General features: G+C 36.6%; 1 protein-coding gene across 18 annotated transcripts in view; it reads left to right on the plus strand.

Annotated features, from left to right (window-relative positions):
- The window catches only part of myo18ab (myosin XVIIIA b), a 291739-nt gene that overhangs the window by 89910 nt on the left and 174134 nt on the right, over positions 1-27695 (plus strand). For 5 of the 18 annotated variants that reach the window (XM_087977357.1, XM_087977358.1, XM_043718437.2 and 2 more), the window contains exons 3-7: positions 9115-9768; positions 14987-15061; positions 17737-17859; positions 21620-21679; positions 24947-25034. In XM_087977357.1, the coding sequence (XP_087833483.1) occupies positions 9115-9768; positions 14987-15061; positions 17737-17859; positions 21620-21679; positions 24947-25034 (1000 nt within the window). Of the gene's footprint in view, positions 1-5279; positions 5471-6280; positions 6379-9114; positions 9769-14986; positions 15062-17736; positions 17860-21619; positions 21680-24946; positions 25035-27695 lie in introns of all 18 variants that reach the window. The other 13 variants (XM_087977356.1, XM_087977359.1, XM_087977355.1 and 10 more) reach the window with 12 other exon arrangements.

Here is a 27695-nt window from a genome sequence, read left to right on the forward strand (position 1 = left end):
TGCTGGGTCCCTACTTTTTTGTCATTTACATAAATGATTTGGATGCGAGCATAAGAGGTACAGTTAGTAAGTTTGCAGATGACACCAAAATTGGAGGTGTAGTGGACAGCGAAGAAGGTTACCTCAGATTACAACAGGATCTTGATCAAATGGGCCGAGAAGTGGCAGATTCAGATAAATGCGAGGTGCTGCATTTTGGGAAAGCAAATCTTAGCAGGACTTAATGGTAAGGTCCTAGGGAGTGCTGCTGAACAAAGAGACCTTGGAGTGCAGGTTCATAGCTCCTTGAGAGTGGAGTCGCAGGTAGATAGGATAGTGAAGAAGGTGTTTGGTATGCTTTCTTTTATTGGTCAGAGTATTGAGTACACGAGTCGGGAGGTCATGTTGCGGCTGTACAGGACATTGGTTAGGCCACTGTTGGAATATTGCGTGCAGTTCTGGTTTCCTTCCTATCGGAAAGATATTGTGAAACTTGAAAGGGTTCAGAAAAGATTTACATAGATGTTGCCAGGGTTGGAGGATTTGAGCTAGAGGGAGAGGCAGAGCAGGCTAAGGCTGTTTTCCCTGGAGCGTCTGAGGTGGAGGGGTGACATTATAGAAGTTTACAAAATTATGAGGGGCATGGATAGGATAAATAGATAAAGTCTTTTCCCTGTGGTCAGGCAGTCCAGAACTAGAGGGCATATGTTTATTGTGAGAGGGGAAAGACATAAAAGAGACCTAAGGGTCAACCTTTTCACGCAGAGGGTGGTACGTGTATGGAATGAGCTGCCAGAGGAAGTGGTGGAGGCTGGTACAATTGCAACATTTAAAAGGCATTTGGATGGGTATATGAATAAGAAGGGTTTGGAGGGATATGGGCTGGATGCTAGCATGTGGGATATCTGATCGGTATGGACTAGTTGGACCGAAGTGTCTGTTTCCATGCTGTACATCTCTATGACTCTACGAAATTCCATGTGGAAGTGAGAGTATATGCCCCCTAACCATGCTGTTTGATGGCATAAAGTTTTAAATGGTAAAAGCTTGTCAGAAAGAGATGGTGATTTTTAATTTGCATGTCGCCTGGAAAAATCAGATGAGCTAAAGTAACTTATATGAGAACCTTAAAATATTTCCGGGTAGTTTCCTTGAATACCATGTTCTGGAACTAATCAATGAGCAGGCTAAACTAGACTTAATTCTATTTCATCACACAATGTTAATGATCTTATAATGAAAGTAATCCGAGGTAGCAGCAACTATAATATGATTTGAATTTACCTTCATTTTGAAGGGAAGAGGAGTCGATCAGATTGTTATTAAAAACAAACAAATAGCAGTTATAAGGGCAAGAAAGCAGAACTAGGTAGAGCGAACGGCAAATTAGGTTAGAAGTTTGGCCAATAGAGATGCAGTGGCAGATATTTAAGGGAAGTTTCAGAACACAGAGAATCGTTGCATTCCAAAGAGTGAAGATAATTCTAAGGCTAGGACTTTCCATCGATGATTACATAGAAGGATGAAAGATAGTGTCAAATCTAAAAGAGTAAAAAGCATATAATTGTGCAAGACAAGTTTAGCAGGTCACAAGATTAGATGGAATATAAAACACAGCAATGGAGGACTAAATAATGAATACAAATGAAGAAATTTAGTGTATGAGAGAAAGCTAGGCAGAAATATAAAAACAGTGTCTCAATAAAAATTTCAGTTTAAGTGTTGATCCCATAGAATGTGGGCCTGACAAGTATTGTTGGAAAATTAGGAGATGGCTGATGAATTGGAGAAGTATCTTGCATGTCTTCACGATAGAGGACACTAGTAACATCCCAGAAGCAATTATAAATCTAAAACTAAAAGGGAGAGAGGAAATCAGGAAAATCACAATCAGTGGAGTAATAGTACTTAGTGAATCATTGGATCTGTGGGCTGATGCATTTTGGCCTGATGGATTTCATCTTGGGGTCTTCAAAGGTGTTGTTCGTGAGATAGTTAATGTATTGGTTTTAACTTCCAAAACTCCTTTGTTTCAGGAAACATCTCATTAAATTGGAAGATAGCGAGTGCAATGTGTTCATTTAAAAATGGAGGACGATAGAATGTAAGAACGTACTGGCCGGTTAGCTTAACCGTGTCAGAGGGAAAATGTTATCTATCATCAAGGATGTTCTAATCAGGCACTGAGATAGGTTAGAAGGAATCAGACAGTCAGCATGATTTCCGCCTCTCCAAACCATGTTTTACCAATCTATTGGAGTTCTTTTGAAGAGGTAACACATGCTCAAAAACTGGTGGATGTACTCTTCCTTAGATTTTCAGAAGATGTTTCATAAAATGCCATATCAAAGGTCATTATTAAAAGCTTGTCATGTAGGAGTGACATATTGACATGGAGGGAAGGCTGGCTATCTCACAGGAACGTAAGAGATGCACAAATCTCAAAGATTGGCAAGATATAATGAGTGGTATGCTACAGGAATTTGTGTTTGGACCTTAACTGTTTGATTTCTTTAAATTACATGGGGGAAGGGACAGAAGTTACGATTGTCAAATCATTTTGATCACGTAAGGACAGGTAGAAAAATAAGTTGTGAAGAGGGCATAAGCTACCAAATTAAAAAGGTGAATGAGTAAAGATCTGGTATATGGGAATGTGAGAAAATGTGCAATTGTCCATTTTGGCAGGAAGAATGAAAAAGCATATTATCTAAATGATGTAAAATTGCAGAGCTTCGCGTTAAAGAAGGTTCTATGTACCCTAGTGCATCAATCACCAAATGATCAGTATGTAGGCACAGCAAATAGTTAGAAAAGCGAATAAAATGTGATTATTTATAATGAGAAATTGAATAAAAGTAGAGGGAGGTTATGCTTCAGTTATATAGGTTACCTGTGAGAACACAATTGAAGTATTGTGCATGGTATTGGTCACCTTAGTTATGGAAAGATGTAAATGTGTTGGAAGTAGTTCAATGAAAGTTTACCACATTATCAGCAGATTGTCTTCTGTGAAAAGGTTCAACAGGAGTAGTATCGCCTCTTACGCTTTTATACTTCAACATGTGATTGAAACAGAAAACATATGGTCTTGTAATGCATGTGGAAAAGAGTTTTTTTCTGATGGGTCTACAACTAACAGCACTGTTAAAAATCAGGGGTTGCCTAATTAATAAAGGTGAGACACTTTTTTTCTGTAAGTGTCATCAGTCTCTGGTACTACTTGCAAAGATAATGGAAATGGAGTCCTTGAATGTTTTACAGAAGGCATGGATAGCAAGGGAATTAAAGATTATCAAGGATTAAAGTGGGAATGTGATTTAAAATCAGCCATGATCATCTTCAATGATGGGGCAGGCTGAAGGAGCCAAATGGCCTACTCCTACTCCTCCTCCTCACTTTTATATTCATAATATAAAGTGACCCCTAAAATAAACTTCACCTCTGATTTTCGCAAGATTGGTGTATAGTTTTGCTCAGATATGTAAATACAGTGCTATTTTCAGGCTCTTAAGGGCTCTACGAAAGGACTTGCTTCTAATCCTTTTATAATTCTATTTTAAGACTAATTAGTGATGATCCATTCCTCACACAAGCATACAAGTTAGGAGCAGGATTCAGCTCTACCATTCAGTAGGATCATGGCTCATCTTTTTGTGGTCTCAATTCCACATTCTTTCTTTACCCTGATGACATTGATTTTTGATTGATGTGAATCAATATGCCCATGATCTGTGTCTTAAAAGTATGCAATGACTCCATTCTCTGGAGAAAGAGCTCCAAAGACTCACTTTTTAAAAAAATCCTCCTTTTCGCTGTCACTTTCTATCGGGCAACTAAAAATGCTAACAAATGCCAGCAATGCCCACAGCCTACAAATATATAAATGTTTTTGTGATCCAAGGCTGGATTTTACATACACTTAATGGGGGCATTATTGGTGGTGATGGCCGAAATAAGATAGCCCATCACCTTCCCACTCATTCCTAATCTTAGTCTCATAATAAATTAAGTAGAAGGTATGACAATACTATTGCTTTAAGAGGTGTATTTGTCCCCTTTTTATGTACATATAAAGAGAGATTGAAACAGTGGCAGAGTGGTCTGCTTCAAGTCAATAAACTAAACAGATTGTGAGGCCTTGGGTTTTTTTTTAAATTAAAGTTGGAACAATAGAAACAGCCCTGTGATGAGTGGGGTCAAGTTCCCATAGAACCAGGATTTTTAGTTTAGCTTTCAGTCGCTGTTGAGGTTGTGAAAGCTGTGACATCTCTTTCTTTGGTGCAGCTAAAAGCTTCTACCTGCTAGAATTGAATGTGAGACAATCTGTTTTACTGATTTTGCCTTACTAAGGTTGTGCTTATAGGATGTTACTATATTGGAACAGTTCATTCATTGAGTTACAGTTAAGCTGATATTTTCTTTTATTTATATTTTAACTGTAGTGTATGAATAGTGTGTTTGGCTTCAAGCCTGATAGTTTGATAAATCAAATTACATCTGGAACATAATGCCTGGTACTTGCTTTTAACATAAGTAAAAGTTAGGGTCTAGACTACCTCCTTGTCGCTTTGAGGAGGTTTGGTCTGGTCTGTAACAGGATGGCAAGGAAATTGGAAGCTTGTCTCCTATATGTAAATAAATAAGATAAATTAGGTTTTTTGCCAAGTCTATATATCAGAATAATATACTCCATGTGTCACAATGAATCTGGCATAGGCAGGTGGTAAGAAATGGACAGATCACCTACTGTAGTAGGGTACATCTAAAGGATGGTATGCTATTAATTTAAAAGATATATTATAGTCAAGGATAGCTGTTGTTCTCTTTGTAAAAGATCAGCTTTTACAAAAGTCAGAGCTTGAATTTATTTTCCCTGTAGTTATTTGGAAAACTTCTGAGCATTGAACCTCTCTATTTTGTAGAATTCAATTTTCCCATTTCCATTCTAATTTTAGCATTCTCTTTATAATAGCAGTTTGTACGTTGGCAAATTAGTCAGTTTGTTGTTTCTGTTCATTAACTTTTAAACTTTGCCTCTGTAATTTTGCTATCCTAATTGCCAAAGGTTGTTCTTCATTACAAGTATACTTTTGAGACAGCTACAGCCAGTCAGATTTTGGCTTAAGATTTTGTCCGCTGTTTTAAATTCACTCTGTAGCTCTTTTTACAACTTTAAACGTAATACAGCAGAATGTTTGTTTTAGTTTTGCTTGGAGACTAAAATAACTGCAATAACTGTTTACTTTTTCTATAAATGATTACTGTAATTTGTGCTTTTCGCTTTTCTGTACCCACAGTATCTACTGCACGTGTGTCTGGTCATTGTCCAGGACATTCCAATCTGCACCCACCAATTTCAGTTACTGGGAAGAACTTGGGCTCAAGGCAAACCTCAGTGCTGAATTAGACTGCATCTTTTCATAATACCACTTATCAATTCATGACAGCAGCATGGCTTTCTCATCACGTTTTGCTTTCTGGGAGCAAAAGGAAAGTTTATTTTTAAGCTCAAATCTTTCAAATTGCAAATGCCAATCACTGCAGTCAGGCCGTGTGTTACTTTACAATTTATTTTAGGAATTTTTGATATTGCAGTTGTAAGAAATAGCCTCAAATGAGCATTTCCTAAGAAATTGGTTTAAATTGTTGCCAGTGAAGTGAAAAGAATAATTCTGGACCTCTCACATGCTTATTACAATGTGTCATTGTGATCAGTTTCTGTGAATTTACACAAAAACGTGTTCTAGTTCTGGATATTTCAGTTTTATGATGTTTTAGCACTAAATGTGTCAAACAGAAATAAGTTGTACCTATTTATTTATTTGCAGTTATATTTTCAAAGTGAAGTTTATAAGTATAAACTATTGCTGAAGCTCATTCATTGGGGCAGTAAGACACCTGCAGGGATTGATTACTGTTTGTGTGAATGAAAAATATTGTTTATTTCTTCCTTGCTAGCAACCATTTTAGTGAAATTTAACTTCATTCAGATTTGACAACACTGAAATTACAAAATCAAAGTCTTTTGTCTAGAAATACGAGATTGTTATAAACATGAAAAATACTTCAAATTTCTTTGCACTGAAAGAGTAGCATTCAAATCTACTGAATATTTTAATTCTCCTGAGGAAAGCTGACATCATCTTGGGATTTAAGGAGAAGGTTTTCCTTTTACTTAAACACTAAATTAAACTTTTAGTGTCCAGTGTTGAATTTTGCTGAATTGTAGTAAAAACACTTTTGCATGCATCATTCAAACTTTGGATTGTGATGTTGCGTCCTCATCCTATAAATAACTAGGTTAAAGAGGAAAAGCCTGTTTCAAAGAAAAAATCAGTGTCTGTTCTGAAATCAGAAAATCCAGATCAAGACCACGAAGCAAACCTTGAACGATCTGTAAGTTTCTTCAAGTAATAGTTATTTTTTGATACCAATTACTGCCATAATCATTGGATGAATCCAAAAACAATGACACTTAAGTAATCAATGTTTGGAGGGATGGGGTGGTGTGATGCTTACAAAACGCTTTTCAATATACTTCACACAACTTCAACAAATATTGATTTGTATAATAATAAAAATGTGCAGTTATTTGAACCGAGTAAAATATATTATCAACCACATCACATTAATTGTTGATGTACAGTATTTTAAAATCTGTGTGTTACTATTGCTTTCTTCAAGTGAAGATTGATTTTAGAATTGGTGAAAGGAAGATTTGATAATATGCAACCAAAACTTTATTTTCCTGTGCTTGTCTTTTTAACATGCCATAACAGCATTGTTGTAGTTGGTCTACTGTCATTAGAGATACTGACTGATGCAGCGTCAGCAGATGCAGTGGTAGTGTTGATTTAATTTGGGCCTGGAAGCCTTTTAAAGATCCTCCTCCATTCATCTAAACCTTAGGAATAAAATGAAGGTAGCTGAATAATTTTGCTACAATGTTTTAACTTGGAACTAATACTTGATTTAGCTCGTGCTGTGAACAATGTGATTTTACAATGCAAAGCTCTGTTCCGTAATATTAGGAAGAGACCTGGAGGTGTTGCAGCATTTGATTTGTCTATATGAAGTAGCTGTTTGAGAAAATGGTATTTAGTTTGCTAGTCTATTGAAAGTAAAGCTAGCATTGAAAATTTTGCCGAGCCTGCATTAAATATTTTTTGAAAATCATTTATTTTACTTTATGAAAAATATTAGTACAGAGCAGTATACTTAACAGTTTGATTCACAAGCTTATACAAATTATTTTTGTGGGTGCATACTGACTTTTATTGAGTATTTAGTTGGGTTTTAGTAGACTACAAATGAAATGTGATCAGCTACAATTCTGAAAAAAATTACTTTCCTTTAAAGAAAATAAGTGAATAACTTGTGGCCCCTTTTTATAGGAAGCAGACCAGGCTTGCTGCACTGCAGCACGTTAATGATTATCCTGTATGTCTTTACAGATTTAGCATGATTCAGTAGTGCTTCCAGAGTGGAAGCATGTTAGCAAATTAGGTCGCAACCTTAATTGTTTACTAAAGTATGTGTGGCAAAATTACAAAGAACATATGAAGGTCAAGAGTCCTATTTTTCCAATGTATTTTACTTCAGCTAATATTTGCTACTGTTACATAGTACCTTGAATTAGTAAACTTAATGTAATTTTTGAAGTGATAGATCGTTTGTAAGGACATAATGCTATATTTAATTTTCATTCTATGTAGCTATGAATGGTCTGATCTGTATTTTAGAATAGTTATGTTTAAAATTTATTATAATTAAATTTGATAGCGATGTTTGAATTTTCAGAGAAAGGAAATGTTATGATTATATCTGTCCTTTCAAATTACTCTTAATATCATAAAAATGCCTTCTTCCAGCCTGTCCCAAGAGCAGTTAAAAATATTTTTTATACTTTGTAGCACAACAAGAGTACTACGTTTTATATATCTGTTTTAGCTGCTAATTTTCTTTTGATGCATTTTGTAGTTTTCACAGAATTTTTATAGTGTAAAATGGATGATAAGTGTAGTGCATGCATGCTGTAAGTTTCTTGTCTTGTTAGAGTAATACCAACCAATATAGTGGTATGTAGGGACAACTTTTTATTTTTTAACACAAGAGCTCTTGCACTGACAGTTTTGTCAAAACCTACAAGAAAATAGTAATATTTAAAAGTTGTTTGCTTTTCTGCTTGTATGTTTCAACAAGTATTTACTCTGATGCAGGATAGTGAAGAAGGCATTTGGTATGCTTTTGTTTATTAGTCAGAGTATTGAGTACAGGAGTTGGGAGGTCATGCCATTGAGTACAGCCCATTGGTTTGGCCACCGTTGGAATATTGTGTGCAATTCTGGTCTCCTTCCTATCGGAAAGATGTTGTGAAACCTGAAAGGGTTCAGAAAAGATTTATAAGGATGTTGCCAGGGTTGAGGGATTTGAGCTACAGGGAGAGGCTGAACAGGCTGGGGCTGTTTTCCCTAGAGCGTCAGAGGCTAAGGGGTGACCTTATAGAGGTTTACAAAATTATGAGGGGCATGGATAGGGTAAATAGGCAAAGTCTTTTCCCTGGGGTCGGGGAGTCAAGAACTAGAAGGCACAGGTTTAGGGTGAGAGGGGAAAGATATAAAAGAGACCTAAGGGGCAACTTTTTCACGCAGAGGGTGGTACGTGTATGGAATGAGCTGCCAGAGGAAGTGGTGGAGGCTGGTACAATTGCAACATTTTAGAGGCATTTGGATGGGTATATGAATAGGAAGGGTTTGGAGGGATATAGGCTGGGTGCTGGCAGGTGGGACGAGATTGGGTTGGGATACCTGGTCGGCAGACAGGTCTGTTTCCATGCTGTACATCTCTATGCCTCTATGACTCTATTTGCCAGTTCATATAGAACTAAGTAAAATGAAGTCAAACAGTGATGACCAAATGTATTGTCCTGCCCCTGAATATGAATCTGGTGTAGTTTTGTGTCTATTGCAAAAGTTGATTGGAGATAGACTGGAGCCTTTAATTGTACAAGTAGCTTATTTTCTTCTTGATGTCATATTTGGACTATAATTCTGTTTCTTTTTGCTTTGATACCAATTATGTTTTCTTCAATTTTAATTTATGAAACTTTTTTTTTTACACTGCAAAATATAGTCAGAAAGAGGTGAAAATGATAAAGCAATGAAAGTCAGGACTGAAGAGATCTGTAGTCCCCAGCTGGAAATAAATGGAGAAAATGTATGTGCAACTGGATCTTTTGAAAATGAGCTTCCTGCACAAGAGGAGGTAAAACAAAATATGAATGTGACAAATCGTGAGGAGTTGTCCCATGAGAATGAGGCATTTCCTAAGAAAAAAGTGGTTAAAATTGTCAGGAAAGTGATACGAAAGGCTTTACCAGGCGAAAGTGGGAGTGATAAGGTGAAGACAATGGAGGTTAAGTCTAAAGAGCAAGCTGTGAAGAAGAAGATGGAATGCAAAACAATTCTGGAGTCAGAAGCCGGATCTAGAACTGAAATTAGCAAGACAACAGTTTTAAAGGTTGAGAAAAATGTTCCCAGTACTGCTAAAATACAACCAGCAATTCCAACAAAGGAAACCACTAAAGATGATATTTCAGTAGGGCTGACCAGTCTAATGACGAGAGGAAAAACCAAAGATCACAAACCTCGGTTAAAACTCTCAGAGAAAAAGGAAGATGTTTCTACTAGTGATCCAAATAAAATGAGCACTATGTTACATTTGCCTGCCTTGGAGCAAGCGGAAAAACAAAATGATCTTCAAATGCCAGAACCAGTCAAAAGCGAGGTAATCAACTAACCAAAATGTGCATGCTGCTAGGTTAGGCAAAAGGTTTGTACGATTTTCTAATGCACATCTTAAAATTTAGCAAAGTACTCACCAAAATATCATTGTCAAATCGGGATCACAGTTTGGCCTCTTGATTAAAATTATCACTATGGCACTCTATTGTACGCTGCACATTGTAGGTTTGATAAACTCAACTTTTAATGCATGGGAGATTTATTATTTGGAGTACCATGTTGCTATTTGTGATTTAACATTAGGTGTGCTGATTTGAATATAAGTGCATGGAAATATGAAATGATTTTGAGGTGCCAGTGTTGTTAATGAAAATTAACATGAATGCAGTTGATTGAGGAATCGCCTTGGAACTGACATAAGTTGTCCTCAGCTATACTAATACTATAATCTCTTTCTGAAATCATTGTGATAAGCTAAACAGAGTAAAATGAATGAGATAATCTCGCAAATACTGAGCTCAAAGCATGCTTTTATATTTCTGACTAAGCTTCCATAATTGAATATGGCACACAACTTTTCCTTTTGAATTATTTAAAGAAGACTGTGCTTTCCAAAGCACAACACATTACAAATCAGAAAATATTGCCTTCACTTGTTGCTGAAGAGTTTCAACCAGATGTCAGAATGCAAGTGTGGTTATAAAAAGAATATTACAAGTTAATATTGGGGTTAAAAAGAGCAATGAACATCGAAGACAAAAAAAAGTTGAAATTTGTAGCTCTGTGACTTTTGGTTGTCATATACGGTCAGTAAATTGCCATGTTGCGTTTAATTCTGCTTCTAATTAAGAAATCTCACAGGGAATCAAATACTGAAGCAGTTATTTAACTTTGTTGCATTTTGCAACCAAAATCGGACCCCTTAAGCAAGCAAGTTAAGCATTACAACTCAACTTGGCTATTACCCAATTAATAGTGGAATTTAGCTATGATTCCAACTCAAAATGTCCCTGTCTCTGTATGTGCCCAGAGTTTGATTCCTGTGCAGTATTATTGTCCAGAATTCTGCTCTGGAGGAATCCTGGAGTTGAATAATTATACAATTTTCATCCTTCAAATTTGTGGTGTGCCATTATTGATGATTCTTTAGACTCCTTCATCCAAATATTACAAGTTTACAGCTTGCCTTCTTAAGAGAGGTAGCCTTCTTGCATTGACTGTTGAACTCACGCTTTTCTCAGATTAACTCCTTAAATTCTTCTGCATGGTAATCAATTGCCCTTGTGGCATTTATCAAGTAGTTGATGAAACTGTTTTGTTCATTTCAGTTTCAACACTTCCTTCTCTCAGACATGACTAATTACTTTCAATTTCTGGATAACCGTTTTCCTTGTCCCTTAATAGTTTAGTTCAGGCAGAGTTATTCATGCTGCTTTCAATCTATGTTCAGTTATTGAAATTTTGAAGTTTATAGTTTCACACACAAATGTTCATTATTTAAGCCTATAAGTATATATATGTTTGTTTTGACAATTGCAGTTGTTGATTTTAAAAAACATTGTAGTTTCACACTTTAGTTAAAGGAGAAATAAAGCCGTGAGAATTCTGAACAATGGGCTTCCCAGTGACCTATTTTGTAGAGGTCATTTAGTTTACCTATACATTAAGCCATTTTGTAAATGAAGAACAATTTTTACAAGTAGTAGTATGCATTCTTGGGTTTGGGTGATTTTAGAGCTGTTATGGAGCCAACCTGCTACTGTTTGCAACAGTTATATTATACTGTGCATATAATTGAGGCCAACCAAGCACATAGACAGAAAATTTCTTTGAAAAAAATGTCCAGCTTTTAAGTTGGCATCCTCCAACCCTCCCCAACAAGAGACTTGCATTTATACAGTTCCTTTCCTTAATGTGTGTTCCTTAGCTACATATGTTCCGTTAAACACATACATTCAACAGTGCTGTAAGATGTTTTCCTCTCTGGCACATTAAAGCCATCTATTTCTGGAGCTTTTCTCCTCCTAACTATGAAGCTGCTCAGGTCTTTTTTGCTCAGACTGTTTCAGACATGGCAATGTTGCAGGACTTTACTGTCTGAATGATCTGCTTCTCTGAAAGAAATCTACACATTTGCTAACCTTCTGGATGATTCTTCCTTCCTAAAAAGAAAATTTGCCTCCTGTTTCCCTGTAATATAGGGTATTTTGCTGTTGTGTAGTGGGCCTTTTTTCCCCATACTTTTCTGCTCTTGTTTTTTAAACCGTCAAGCTGTTTACCACAGGTTTGTTTTTAAGCCTTATTTAAAAGCAAGTAAACACATTTTTCAGATGGCTCAATGCCAGTTTCAGCTTAAAAGCAAAAAACAAAACTAAAATTATACTTTCCCTTTCTTAATATGCGTAATATAGAAATACAAAAGGTTCTGTCCACTTTGATACCAGAATTTCCAAATACGGCAAACTGCTTATTAACCGGCACCTACAACACAATGAGTTTGCTGATTTATCAAACATTGCACATAATTACAAATGCATAACCACAGTAAACTCTGATGATGTGAAGCTTTGAGACATCAATATCCTTCAAAGATCTATGTAAAAATACCAACACACCTGCTAAAATTAATAGAAATGTAATGCAGGGGGTATACACATCACGTATACTTTATTTACAGCATATACTCTGACATCGCTGCAGGTTGGTATTTGAGGTATATAATTTTTGCCAGTTTATCGAGTGCGGGTTGATAAGGTGCTGATTGAAACAAAGTTTCCTGTAAAAATAAAACCGTAATAATGGCAATTAAAAGTATGAACCTTTGTCACAAAAGATAAACTGTTATGATTGACTTGTTTTGAAACTTGTTTTGTACTGTATGTTAGACCATTGCAAAATGAATCCTGCAGTGTCATTTCTCTCTATTCCGTTCCCATACTTTAATTCTGTATTGGCAACAAAATATTATACTGATAATGGTAAGATAATTGGTTTCCCTGTTTCTTTGCATCCATTTTATATGATTTAATGTTATTACTGATGGATTCCTAGCCCATGTGACTGGATTTGAAGCTTCCAGGGCAATAGTTATACTGCCTTTAGATTAATACCATGTCATTCCTGGGAGTGGAGAGTTTGAAATATAAAAATAGACTGCAAACACTGGGATTTTTTTCACTGGAGAGTAGGTAGTTGAGGGGTGATATTTATTGAGGTTGACAAAATTGAGGGGCATAGATAAGGTGAATGACAATGATCTTTTCCCTCGGGTGGAGGAGTTCAAAATTAGGGGGCATATTTTTAAGGTGAGAGGAGAAAGATTTTTTAAAAAATTGCCCCTCATGTCCTTTTTAAGCACATGGTGATTCATGTGTGGAATGAACTGCCAGAGGAAGTGGTGGATACAGGTACAGTTTAAAAGACACTTGGGTAAGTTCATGAATAGGAAAGGTTTGGAGAGATATGAGCCAAGCGCAGGCAGATGAGACTAGTTTAGTGTGGGAACATGGTTGGTGTGGACTGGTTGGATTGAAGGGTCTGTTTCCATGCTGTATGACTCTGACTCTCCTGGAATTAGTCTGTGAAAATTCCAGTTAAAAATGTATTTTAGCAAGGTGTTGAAATATTTAGGAACTAAAAAAAGTAACATTGTTTTTCCTGGCTTCCCACATTGCACCACAATTCTTAATCCAGATTTCAAAGGGTCAACTATCTCAAGCTAAATCTAGAGCATAATTTGTAGCACTGATTTCTTTGAACCAATTATATGTTTAAATTGTGCATGCTGATTTTTGGAATTCATATTGCCTGTAATTGTACTGTATTTCATCGAATTTGCATGTGTATACTTTGGACAGATTTGGGAAATAACTAACACTTGACTATGCTTTAAATGAGGCCAAATATCTGAAAATATTCACAAAAAGTTAGGTACTACCTAAGTGAGGTGAAGAAATACAAATATTTTGTGAAAGAAATAGCTATTAATAGATTGGATATTCTGGTCAGCAAAGAAGTGGCTGTAAGCTGTCCACAAAGATCTAGTGATCTTTGGCCTGGATTTCACTTTTCCAGATGCTAATTTGATTCAAGCACCACTTAAGAGATCTGTGGCTTCCAGAAACTGCGAGGTTATCAAACAAGTAATTACAATGAAGAATTTTGACAACATGTAAGGAAGTCATTGTCATACTTTTATAGAATGAAATAAGAATTAGGATGTACTTGAGATTGATATAAAAGCTGAAATATCATAAATTTTGAAAAAAGCTTTAAATATCTAAATTGTTACATCTTTTTCTTATAATGGAGAAATTTGACTTTCTGCAGATATAAAATGTTTTCCAGGCTAGAGAGGTTGTTGATGCATAATTATGCATCAATGTTCCATAGGAGCGGCACGGTGGCTGTGTGGTTATCACTGCTGCTTCACAGCACCAGGGTCCCAGTTCGATTCCAGCCTCTGGCGACTGTCTGTGTGGAGTTTGCACATTCTCCTTGTGTCTGCGTGGGTTTTCTCTGGGTGCTCCGGTTTCTTCCCACAGTCCAAAAATGTGCAAGTCAGGTGAATTGGAAATGCTAAATTGCCCACAGTGCTAGATGCATTAGTCAGAGGGAAATGGGTCTGGGTGGGTTACTATTCGGAAGGTGAATGTGGACTGGTTGGACTGAAGGGCCTGTTTCCTCACTGAAGAGAATCTAATCTAAATCTAAAAACCCAGTTAGACCTTGTTCAGCAAGTTTAAATGATTTCTAATCAATATCCATGTCATACCCTATTGAGGAGCAAGAAATCACTGACAGCAACTTATGGATTTCCACATTTATGCATGAGTGATGCTACAAATTACTTTTGAGTTTCAAAGTTGTAGTTAAGGTTAAGTACTAACAGTTTCACCGTTGTTACAAGTACAAAATCCAGTACAGCAAATATAACAAGATATGAATACTGGTTTGGCTGCTGGACTAAGGAATAAACATATCAACTAGATTGCTATCTTTAGTCAAGCAATGAAAATGTTTGAATCGAATGCATTGATTACTGCATGCAGAAAGCATTTTTGCAAGTTTTTCTTGCTGTTTGCATTGCTTACCCATAGGTCACAATTGTGCTGTTTTACTGGGTCACCATGATAACTAAATGTAATTGCACTAATGCTGGCTAGTACCCTTGCCCATGTACCCTACAAATTTCAAGTCCAACCTAAATAGATGAGAACTGGTTATGAGAAAATTAATATTGTTGGTCATGTGATCTTTAGGCCCAATGGATGCCACAACAAATGACCCATACGGATGAAGCTCAACTGAGACTGGAGAGAATCTTCACAACTTCAGTAAATAAACATGCCATGCTTTGACTGTTGCTTGTGTTGGGCTGTTTCTACACTTTTACCTAAATGTAGAATCTTGTGTGAATTTTATGTACACCTGACATTTCCTCTTAAAACCCCTTGCTTTAATGTATATTATTTAGGTAAATTAATTGGATTAATCAGTCAGCCATTCTACAGGTATATGTAAACTGTATATTTTGTGTAGCATTTCAAAATCCAAACTTGTTCAGTGTAATGAAGTGTAAAATGTTGTAATTTGTAGCAGGATTAAGTGATCAGTCCCATGAATACAAGTCTTATCTGATCCAGATAACTGTTTTGTAAAACCTTAAAAGGCCTTTTGCTCACCTGGGATGATGATTGTGGTACCTTATGAATGATGTGATTAATTCTCATCATAATGGTCACCTGTTTTGTTTTGAATGCTAATCACGAATTAGTTGAACCCAGTGAGCAAAGAAAAATTCACTTCCAAATTCTCCTCTACTACAGGCTAAATGTTGCAATTTCAGTTTTCAAGGGATCATCTGCGAGATTAATAGTTCAATAGGCTCATGTATAATTCCTTGCTTTTCCTTGAATGGTATTGTTTTTGCAGACATTTGCTCACTTGGGGAAGTTTTGTGTACTATTTCATAGAATTATGCAGCAGAAAAAGCAGCCATTCAGCTCTTCATGCCTGTGATGGCTCTTTGAAAGATTGATCGAATTTGTTTCACAGCTCTGCTCTTTCCTTTTCAAGTACATATCAGATTTTCTTTTGGAATTTACTCTTTAATCTGCTTATACCACCCTTTTAGACAGATTCTAACAACAACTTACATTTGATTGCCAAATATTTTAAATCTTTGCCCTCTGGCTGTTAACCCTCTGCCAGAGGTCACTTAAATGATTTAAAACACTTTGTCACTATCTATTCTATTGATATGTTCATAGTTATCATAATTCCTCCATATAATGTCTTTACAATATTAGAGCATTTTGGTTTAGAGTTTGATCTTATGTGATGGTATGAGAAGGGTATTTTTGCATGTTTTTAGTTTCACGTTTACACTTAAGGTAGGTATACAGGTACACCCACTCAAAACCAATTTTAGAATGTGTCACTTTTTATATTCAATTAAAATACCTTATGTGGACAATTTAGCTAAAGACTGCATGGTACCGGAATTGTCAGTTTGACTGCCGGTGTGCCGGTCTATTCCTATGTTCTAAGCACAACCCTCCCACCCCTATTGATCCAAAAGAAAGCACAGTTTCAATCATAAGGCTACCATTTTTTTAGATAACATTAAACAAAATATGCTTTTTTTACATTTCATATTTTTAGTACAATACTATCATTCATCACATTTGTTATCAATTTCGAAACTTTGTCTGCATTGTCACCTGTGCTCTAAAGTTAATTACTTATGGAGTCATTGAAACCTACAATGCAGAAGAAAGGCATGTGACCTATTCTGTACATGTTAGCTCTTTAGGACTTTTTTTGATGAGTGATTTTGACTAAGAAAATATATTCTCGTGGGTGAGTGGGCCAGTGTCTAGTATTTAAGGATCTAAAATCATCAGAAAGAGGTGAGGTAGGTAAGGAGAATTTTTTTACGGTTGTTGAGATATAGGATATACAAGAGAATTATAGAGACTCTTTATGACAGTACTGTAAAGACTTAATGAACAGAATTATTGGTTAATATGTACAGATGTGCATATTCTGAAGTGATAATTCACCCCCAAAATGAATTTTATTTTAGTTTGGTGTGAAAAATTGGATTGGCAAAATTTTTTGTTGTGAATACATCTTAAAATCTTAAGATTTCTGTAGCGTGCACACTGTACTTGAGAAGTTACATGGCAAATGCAAATTCTGAATGTAGTCCCCATAAAATTATAGCCTTTTTTGCAAACTTCATTTTTTAATATTCGTCTTAGTTTTGTAATATAACTAGAGGCATAAGCTATAATTTGAGTTTCTCAAAAATTTGTCCTGGTGACTTCTTAGTTTCCACTTTTAAAATTTATTGCCATTGATCTCTCGCACTTTTTTTAGTTGTTTGAATAGGTCTACTACTAAGGTTAATTAATAAAAACAACTAATGTCACCACATTAGTTCAAGTAAATGCAGTATTAACAGTTGATTCTTAATTTATTACCACAATTAACGGAATAATGTAAATAAATTTAAGCTTTAGGCACTTTTTGCATCCATTAATGTTGATTAGTCTGTAGTATGCATAATGTAGCAGCAGTCGTGAGAATCTTATCTGAAATGTGTTAGTTTGTTTTAAATATTAATATCTCAGTCATATTTGCATTCTGATTTACTTTAATGAAATATTTTATAAACATGTAATTTAATTTAGATATCATGGCCTATTTTTATTTTACATTGCACTTCACTCAAATCTGCAAAATTCATGGTGAATTTTGCAGGTTACAGTGTAAAACTGTGGAATATGAAGAAATGAACTTTACTGATGGGGAACTGAAAGAAATGGAAAACTGAAATTTGTGATTTTTGGACACTTTGTTCAAAGACTAGATGTACTATAATAGTCATTACTGCATTGTGTTTTTTGGCTGTATCTGTATGCGAGTAGTTATTTGCTTAATGACTTCACCTTTCGTCATTCTTATTTTTTTACATCTGGATCACATTACATTGTTGTCACAGCTGGAACCTGCGGTCCCACCTACCCAGAGTCTAGTTCCCTCTCAAGATTCTTCCACTCGCTCCACCGATCTCGCACAGGCAGGTGTCTGGGCTGGTGTCTGTGCCCGTGTGTCATGCTGGACTGTAAGGCTGCCTTCATGTCTATCCTATGATTTCCACATCTCTGCTACAGCTCTTTGTTTGCCTTGCTCGTTCGTTTCCTGCTACTCTGTTTTTCTAGTGTTCTACTCAAAATGCACAAACCTTACCAAAAGTAATTCACCTACTGATCTAGTTGAAATTTTTGACTAATACTCCCAATCCCAATTAACATATTATGTTTTCTTGGTAAACTTGGGATTTTGATCAATTGATTTTTGGAATGCTAACTATTTGACCATCTTGGTCTTAAATTTTATATTTGTAATCTATCATAATAATATATTTGGAACAAGGCATTTTTGCAATTAGTTTACTCAAGTCGTCTTTAGCATCCGGAAGGGACTGCAAAAGTGACGTCTGTACAAAAAAACTGCTGCTCTTTATTTACTAAAATCATCTGCTCCAATAACTTGAGGCTAATTTAGCTTTGAATTGTTGTCTGAATTTGAACACAAGCCCTTTTCTTTGTCCTTGCCCTTTCCTACCAAATACCACAGCTTCCTGTTTCATTTCCTGTTTTTTTTTAAATTTGATTTAAAGAAGTGGAAAAAGAATGTAACATTCTATTTTGTTGTACAAAAATATTGATGCTAGAACTTGTTTTCATTTCATTACTGGTTTAGAATTTCTTCTCTACCCACATAAAGCATGAGGCCTTTTTATACATTATAAAGATTTAATTTATAGAAAAATAAATTCTTTGAAAGAAATTGTAACTTTGCATTTTTCATATTCATGAATTTGTTGAATGTACTTAAGACTATGACTTCTCTGGAAATGAGGTTGAAAATAAAGGTGTATAATTGTGCAGGATAATTTAACTAACTTGAGGAAGATCACAATTGTTTTTCCTATCTTGGCATTTTCAGTATGACTTGTCCTTTTTGTAGTTCCCGATCTTTTTGTGCTCCCACTTCTTTCTTTGGCTTCCCAATTCTGTAGATTAATATGACAGTGCATGGAATTAATAACAAGTATTCTAGTCAAATTTCACATTTGAAGACTTATTTTTGACTGACTTTGTCTGAGAGAGTGTGCTTTCCAATGTTGAGTATGCACTGTTCCTGACAAATCTGGTTGAGTCACTGCTTTTGTATTAGCCCAGTGACCTAGATTAATGATGCTGCCTGTTGAGATGGATTTGCATAGTCAACTCGAATAATTTTAAATTAATTATGGCAAGTTTACTTTGAGTTTTAGCTGTTTACTGGAGATAACAACAATATCCAGAAATTGGTGTCCCTAGTTTGTACTTAATGAAAAATAAATTAACACATTTTTAATTTTCAGATTTTTTTGGATTTGACTTTAACGTAAGACTTTAAGAAATAGACACTAAAGTTGCATCATGCTTTAAAAATTAGCATCATGCTTAAACATCAGGTTTTATACTTCTGCTTTAATTTATTCTCTGAATATGGATGATGTTGGCAAGGCTATATTTATTGCCCATATCTATCTTGATGATTGGGTTTGTCGCATTCAATTGCTGCAGACGTTATAATGATCATTTGTAAAGTTGAATGGTTTGGTGGGCCATTTCAAAAGGCACTAGTAGTGAGCTCTATAGAATTGAATGGTCATGTGTAAACTATATGGTGTAGGATAAATGGTTTGTAATGTCCTTCAGAAAGAGAAATCTGTGACTTCTGCAACTGTAAACTGAAAATAACTAACTAAAAATATCAGCTATGCAATCTCTGAAACGTTAAATGGAAGGCATCACAAATATTCAATTGTGCAATCAAAACATTAAACTTGATAAATTGCTCGATTCTTCAGTTTCTAAAGGATGTTATTTGTGATAGGATGGGTAGGGATTTGGAGGAGGTGGCGAAGCAAAGTAGTATAAGGGGTTTGAGGGAAGTGTGTGGGAGTGATAGAAGTAAAAGACCCTTTATCTGAACATTCAAAAACAGAAAAGCTCCGAAATCTGAAGATGTTTTGCGAAGTTTTTTTCTCATTTACAAGGTTATTTGGCGAGCAAACAGTTAACCCAAATTGACACCAGCTCGGTGTGTCACTCAGTTGTGACATGGGAGGCATGGCCAAGCACTGACAGGTCTAGGTTTTCTCGGTAAACGCCCCCAAGTCGACACCCACTCGATCCGTGTCACTCAGATGCGACACGGTGGGATGTGGCCAAGCACATAGAACATAGAACAATACAGCACAGAACAGGCCCTTCGGCCCACGATGTTGTGCCGAACATTTGTCCTAGCTTAAGCACCCATCCATGTACCTATCCAATTGCCGCTTAAAGGTCACCAAAGATTCTGACTCTACCACTCCCACAGGCAGCGCATTCCATGTCCCCACCACTCTCTGGGTAAAGAACCCATCCCTGACATCTCCCCTATACCTTCCACCCTTCACCTTAAATTTATGTCCCCTTGTAACACTCTGTTGTACCCGGGGAAAAAGTTTCTGACTGTCTACTCTATCTATTCCTCTGATCATCTTATAAACCTCTATCAAGTCACCCCTCATCCTTCGCCGTTCCAATGAGAAAAAGCCTAGCACTCTCAACCTATCCTCGTACGACCTATTCTCCATTCCAGGCAACATCCTGGTAAATCTGCTCTGCACCCTCTCCAAAGCTTCCACATCTTTCCTAAAGTGAGGCGACCAGAACTGCACACAGTACTCCAAATGTGGCCTAACCAAAGTCCTGTACAGTTCCAAAATCACTTCACGACTCTTGAATTCAATCCCTCTGCTAATGAACGCTAATACACCATAGGCCTTCTTACAAGCCCTATCCACCTGAGTGGCAACTTTCAAAGACCTATGAACATAGACCCCAAGATCCCTATGTTCCTCCACCTCACTAAGAACCCTACCGTTAACCCTGTATTCTGCATTCTTATTTGTCTTTCCAAAATGGACAACCTCTCACTTGGCAGGGTTGAACTCCATCTGCCACTCCTCAGCCCAGCTCTGCATCATATCCAAGTCCCTTTGCAGCTGACAAGAGCCCTCCTCACTATCCACAACTCCACCAATCTTCGTATCATCTGCACATTTACTGACCCACCCTTCGACTCCCTCATCCAAGTCATTAATAAAAATTACGAACAGCAGAGGACCCAGAACTGATCCCTGCGGAACTCTACTTGTAACTGGGCTCCAGGCTGAACCCAGCACATTCTTGGTTAGAAGTCTGCTTCTTGGGAAGGTTTTTAAAAATTTCACCATTAAACTGTCACATTCTGAAAACTGAAAAATTCCGAATTCCGAAAATCAGCTGGTCCTGAGCATTTCAGATAAAGGATCTTTTACCTGTATTGGGATGCTGAGTCCAGATTGAAAATTCTATAGAATCCCTTTTAATTTCTTTAAATTATCCGCTTTTAAATCATTTTTGATTGCCCCATCATTTTGAACTTAGTTTTGAAGTAGCTGATGAATTTACAACATTTTAAATATTTGTCTAAATCTTTCTGCCTCGAGTTCGTCCGTTTCTTTTTATTTGTTTACCCATCCAGTACGAAAGATACTGAAATATAGTTCCCGTGTGTCATTTAAATATCCGTTGTTTGTGTAAGTTCGGATAATGAGAATTCATTGACATCATATTTTATTTAGAGTTAAAAGACCAAGGTTGCAAAAGAGAACTAAACATCTTTCTAAGTTAGAATGAATAAAGCATTGAATGTTAAGGGTGACAGAAACCATGTAGCATTCTTTAAATCATGGTTTGCTTTTCTTTGCTGTGCTTGGTTTATCTGCTGCTCACCAGAATCAGGTGGAAGAGGTGTCAACAACTGTGCTTCAGTCTTCAGCATCTGCTCAGCCCCAGGTTGGCATTTTAATCTAAACACTGCTTTTGAGAAGTTGTCTTCTGTGAAGTACTTGCATGTTGTATGATGTTATACTTTGTACACTTCCACATTTACATTTGCTCAGTAATTAAGTGGAAACATTGGTTGCTTTGCGATCTATCCCTATCTGACAACATCTTCCTCAACAAGCTTTGAGAAGATTTGTAGCTGAGGTTGAGGTTCTGGATGTATGTTTCTTCGCTGAGCTGGAAGGTTTGTTTTCAGATGTTTCGTCACCATACTAGGCATCATCATCAATGAGCTTCCGGTGAAGCACTGGTGGTATGACCCGCTTTTTATTTGTGTTTAGGCTTCCTTGGGTTGGTGATGCTATTTCCTGTGGTGATGTCATTTCCTGTTCTTTTTCTCAGGGTTGGTAAATGGGATCCAAGTCAATGTGTTTGTTTGATACTGACTTGGATCCCATTTACCACCCCCTGAGGAATAAAAGGAAATGACATCACCAACCCAAGGAAACCCAATCACACAAATAAAAAGTGGGCCATACCACCAGTGCTTCACCAGAGGCTCACTGTGTTACCTAGTATGGTGATGAAGACAAACCCTCCAGCTCAGCGAGCAAACTTACATCCAGATCTCTTTCAATGCCAGTAGAGAATTAATTTGATAAGCTTTTCAACTTTTGCAATAGTGTTGGTATTTCCACTTGATAAGAATCTATTTTAATAGAATTTCATTCAAAAACAGGCAAACTTAAGTTTTAAAGAAAGTTTTGGCTTAACTGTAGAGATTAGTGATGTTAAATTTCATTTTACTTTTAAATTTTATTTGGCTTCTTGCATTGGCTCTAGAACATAATAGTTAAAGGATTATAACATAGCAATAGGTCGTAAAAGTAAAGCTGGAGCAACTTAGAAATGTTATTTTATACTAGATGCAAATTATTGCCATTATCTTGCATTAAAGTATCTTTGTATAATATTTATTCCTTGTCAATGCATTAACCATTCAGAATTTGCTATTTCTGTCGAGTGGGTTTGCTGATGGGGTCAGAAAGAGGTGCATAAATGTGAGATTTAGGAACATCATTATAAGTATTATAATATGTTAAACCTTTCACCATTTTAGCTTGCAATAAACATTCATGTAGCACTTTATTAAGTAGCTATATTTAGGGATAATTATTTATAGTGAGAGTTGTGGAAAAATCAGAATGGCACAATTTATTTGTATAATGGGAATTATCTTCTAATTTTCAGCTGATAAAGCCTAATAAAACAACATATACTTGCATTAATTTGAAAATCTAGATGCAATAATGGATAACTTTGTACAAAGCAACTTAATATCATCATGAAAGATTGACAACTTGAAGTCCTACATCATTTTAATGCCAACACCATTGTTAAAGGACATTTTTTTTTTGCGTCATATTATTTCAAATGAAATAAATAGTTTTAAATGTTACTTTTTCCCCCCTTTTTGTGAATGGTGTGTTGTGCTTTCGAAAGCTTACTAATTCCCTTGCTTCACGCTCGATTTAACTTGTCAAAACTAATGATGCAATATATATTCATTGTTCCACGCAAATCTAAATGCAGACGCATGTGACATTTGCCTTTAAAGTTTTGCATGAACTAGGCTAAGTGTGTTTCATAGTAATTGACCAGATCAGATTTTCTTAAATATCACAATTTCTTAGGCTGGGTGTTTCCAAGCAAAGACTCTCAAAAGGACAAAATGTGTGAAAATACTCAGCGGGTCTGGCAGCAGCTGTAGAGAGGGAAACTGTTAACGTTTTTTCAGGTTGACAGTTGTTCAGGGGGCCTGATGAAGAGACCTGAAACATGTATTTTTCTCTTTCTACAGGTGCTATCTCATCTACTGAGTATTTCCAGCATTTTCTGGATTTCTTTTCAGATTTCCAGCATCCATCGTGCTTTGCTTTTGACTGCAAATAATTTTCTGCACTCTTTGGTGGGAAGTGTTTGACAGAAGTGAAAATTGATGATATTATATAAGTCTGCATCTTTTTGTTGTGCTACTCTTGAAAGGGCTACTGTGATCACTGCTGCAAAACTTTGGGTTGCATTTCGTTGATAAGTCTGAGATTACGTTTTCTAGGTTTGTTCTGACCTGTTGTTTTCTCATTATTGAGAAACCTCTTCTTACAAACAACTGATTTAGACTTTTGGAACATTTATGATGTGAAGAGCTTATAAATTAATTGTGTATTCTCTTAGGGAATAATTGCATATTATTTCATTCAGACTGGTGATCAAGTTCGTAAGACCATAAGACGTAGGAGCAGAAATTAGGCCATTCAGCTCATCAAGTTTGCTCTGCTATTTAATCATGGCTGATACATTTTCCAACCCTATTTTCCTGCTTTTTCCCCTTTGATCTCACTTCTGCTCATAGATTTCACATCTGCAAGCTTGATAACTAGGGTCAGCTCTTTAGGTTCAAGCTAACAGATGAAGGATATAAAAGGATGTGGAAGATGCTATTAGCAAAATCCTCAACCTTTTTTTTAAACAGATACTTAGTTACCTAGTCTACAGTTTCGATTGCATTGCAGCAAGCTCTGCTATAACTCATACTTCTTCAATGCAAATTGGCTTTAACACGGTTGAAGAATTTTGGCCATTATTTGTAGAACGCGAATGTTCCTTATCTGTATTGGCTATAACACGATTTCAGCCCCATTCGTTTAGATGGTGTGTCTATTGCACAATTCTCTTAACGCCAGATCGCAACTATTGTGTTATATCGGAACCGACAGTATTTACTATGCTTTCCCAATTGACAACTTTATACTATGTAAACCATAACTTCTAAACATTCAGCACCACAAGACCTAAGTATGCATATGTGCTATTTGACACAAATTCCATTCAGACTGAACTCAACTGCAGATGATTATAACACCATGGCAAAGCAATGTTAGGCATTTTATTCAACCAATTTAAATAGGTCTAATTTCTACATCATGTAAATGACATTTATGTTTCCTTCATGCCATAATGCTCGAATATATTAGTGACACAAATTTTAGGTGCTGTGTTGATTCTTTGCATTCTAAGAGAACTAACAAAAGAAAGTTTGGTTGAGAACTGGACAAAAGCTTGGCGAAAAATAAGATAACTATACATTAGACTATCACCTACTTTTGTAAGTGCTTAAAAATTGTTCTGTAAGAGAAACGTGGATTATAAGATGTCAATCCTCATCGTAGTTCCTCAAGTAATTTGATATTCCTTTTTCCACTTTTTCAATTATAGTTGAAGACTGAGGAGCAGATTTCTGCCGAGCAAGCATGGTATGAAGCAGACAAAGTGTGGCTGGTTCACAAAGATGGATTTTCCTTAGGTAATTTCAGGTGGATTTTTAAAATTCGTATACTTGCTTTATCATTATTTTCATGCTCAGCTTTATATTGGCGAAATGATCTAGCATTAGTTCTCATTTGTGGAAGAGTTCTGACTTTCTACCACATTTTGCATGAAGTAGTATTTCCTGATTTCATTCCTGTGAGATCTGCCTTTAAGCTCTGACTGTGCGCTCTAGTCCTTTATTCCCCAGATAGTGAAATAGCTTCCCTTACTAATTTCCTAATCTTGGAAGTGCCAATTAAATTAACTTTTTTAAAGTTCTAAATCAAAGTAACATACCCCTGGATTGTATAATATCCCTCTGTAATTTAACCCTTGAAGCCCACACATCAATGTAGTAAATTAACATTGTGAGCTTTCCAGGGCTAAATATCCTTCCTACGGTGTTGTGCCCAGAACTGCTTAGAATCCCAGGTGAGGTCCATCCAGGGCTTTCTGCAGCAAAAGTATGACTTCTCCCTCCTTGAATTATTTTCATAGAATCAAAGAATCCCTACAATGCAGAAGAGGGCAATTGACCCATTGAGTCTGCACTGACCCTCTGAAGAGCTTCCCACCCCTGCTGCATTATCCCCATAGCCTGGCATTTATTATAGCTAATCAACCTAGTCTGCAAATACCTGGATACTACAGACAATTAGGCATGGCCGATCCATGTAACCTGTGCATTTTTGGACTGCTATTGGACCAAAGCACCCAGAGGAAACTCTCACAGACATGGGGAGAACATGTAAATTGTATAAGGACAATCACCCAAAACTGGAATTGAACTTGGGTCCTTAATAGCCGCTGTGCTACCATGCTGCCACGTTTTTTGTTCCTCTAGACAGCTCATCATTCTATTCGCTTTTCTGATTATTTTTGTGACTTTTTTAATGATGTGACTTCTAATGATCTGAACCCAAAATTTCTCAGAATCTCCCATTGATTTAGCTTTTACTCATCTGGAATATAATCTGATCTGTTCTCTTTTAGCCCTAGCTAGATGACTTCAAATTTGCTTACATTAAAGTTCATTTGCCATAGCTCCACCATTTTACTTAAAGCATCTAAATCTTGATCGTTTTAAATTTCTGGCTGCACTGGTGTAACCTCTCCTATCTTTGTCATTAGTAAATTTGGATATGTGACCTTCTATCCCATCAACCAGGTACCCATAAAACAGTAGAAAGTAAGAATATGATCAACTATGATTATACAACCCAAGAGGCTGTTCCCTATTTTCCTCATATCCTTTGATTTATTTAGCCTGCAGGGCTGTATCCAACTCCTTATTGAAATAATAATGTTTTGGTCTTGACTTCTTTCTGTTATAGTACATTCCACAGGCTCACCACTCTTAGTTACAACATTTCACACCATCTCAGCCCTAAATAGTCTACCCTTCATCCTTGGACTTTTACTCTTGGTTCTGGACTCCCATAACGTCGTGAACATCCTTCTTGCATCTACCCATCTGATCCTGTTAGAATTGTCTAGATTTTTAGACATCCACCTATGTTCTTCAGTAAATATAATTATATGTTAGTCCTGCCTTTCCAGAACTCAGTCTGGTAAACCTTTGCTGCACTTCACACCTTCCTTGGGTAAGAACAGTGAAGAATGTTATCTAAGAGTACAGTGGGATCTTGATCAACTGGGGCCAATGGGGTTTAATTCAGATAAATGCAAGGTGTTGCATTTTGGTTAGACAAACCAGGGCAGGACTTACACAGTTAATAGTAGGGCCTTGGGCTGTGTTGTTGAACAGAGCCATCGGGGGATGCAGGTATATAGTTCCTTGAACGTGGTGTAAGAAGTAAGCAGCGTGGCAAAGAAAGCACTTGGCAAGATTGCCTTTGTCATTCAGAACATTGAGTACAGGAGTTGAAATGTCATGCTACAGCTGTACAAAACATTGGTAAGGCTATATTTGGAGTACTACGGACAATTCTGGTCACCCTGCCATAGGAAGGATGTTATTAAACTGGAAAGGGTGCAAAAAGTATTTACAAGGATGTTACTGAGACTGGGAGGTTTAAGTTATAAGGAGAGGCTAGATAGGCCAGCACTTTTTTTTCCCCCCAGAGTATCAGAGGTTGAAGGGTGACTTGGAGGTTCGTAAAATCATAAGGGGCTTAGATAAGGTGAATAGCCAAGATCTTTACCCCATGGTAGGGGAGTCCAAGACTGGAGGGTATAGGTTTAAGGTGAGAGGAGAAAGATTTAAAAGGTTCTGAGGGGCAAACTTTTCACACAGAGGGTGGTGCATACATGGAACCGAGATGGGTACAATTATAATACTTAAAAGACATTTGGGCAGGTACATGGATAGGAAAGGCCTAGAGGGATGGGGGCAAATGCAAGCAAATGGGACTAGTTCAGTTGAGGAAACGTGGTTGGTATGGACGAGTTATGCTGAAGAACCTGTTTCTCTGCTATCGGACTATATGCCAATTCAGGTGTAATCTAAACAAGGCCATATACAGTTGCAGCAAGGTATTCCTGCTCCTTAACTTGAATTCTCTTGCTAAGAAGTCCAACATATCGTCTTTAGTACTTACTTCACCTGCATGCTTACTTTGTATCAGGTGCACAAGGACTCTCGGATTTAATTGCACATTCCCCCCTCTCAATATATAGCCATTCAGATAATAAT

The sequence above is a fragment of the Chiloscyllium plagiosum genome, unplaced genomic scaffold (assembly GCF_037043375.1).
Source record: "Chiloscyllium plagiosum isolate Xiang-an unplaced genomic scaffold, Cpla_swu_hap1 HiC_scaffold_31, whole genome shotgun sequence".
Classification (NCBI taxonomy): domain Eukaryota; kingdom Metazoa; phylum Chordata; class Chondrichthyes; order Orectolobiformes; family Hemiscylliidae; genus Chiloscyllium; species Chiloscyllium plagiosum.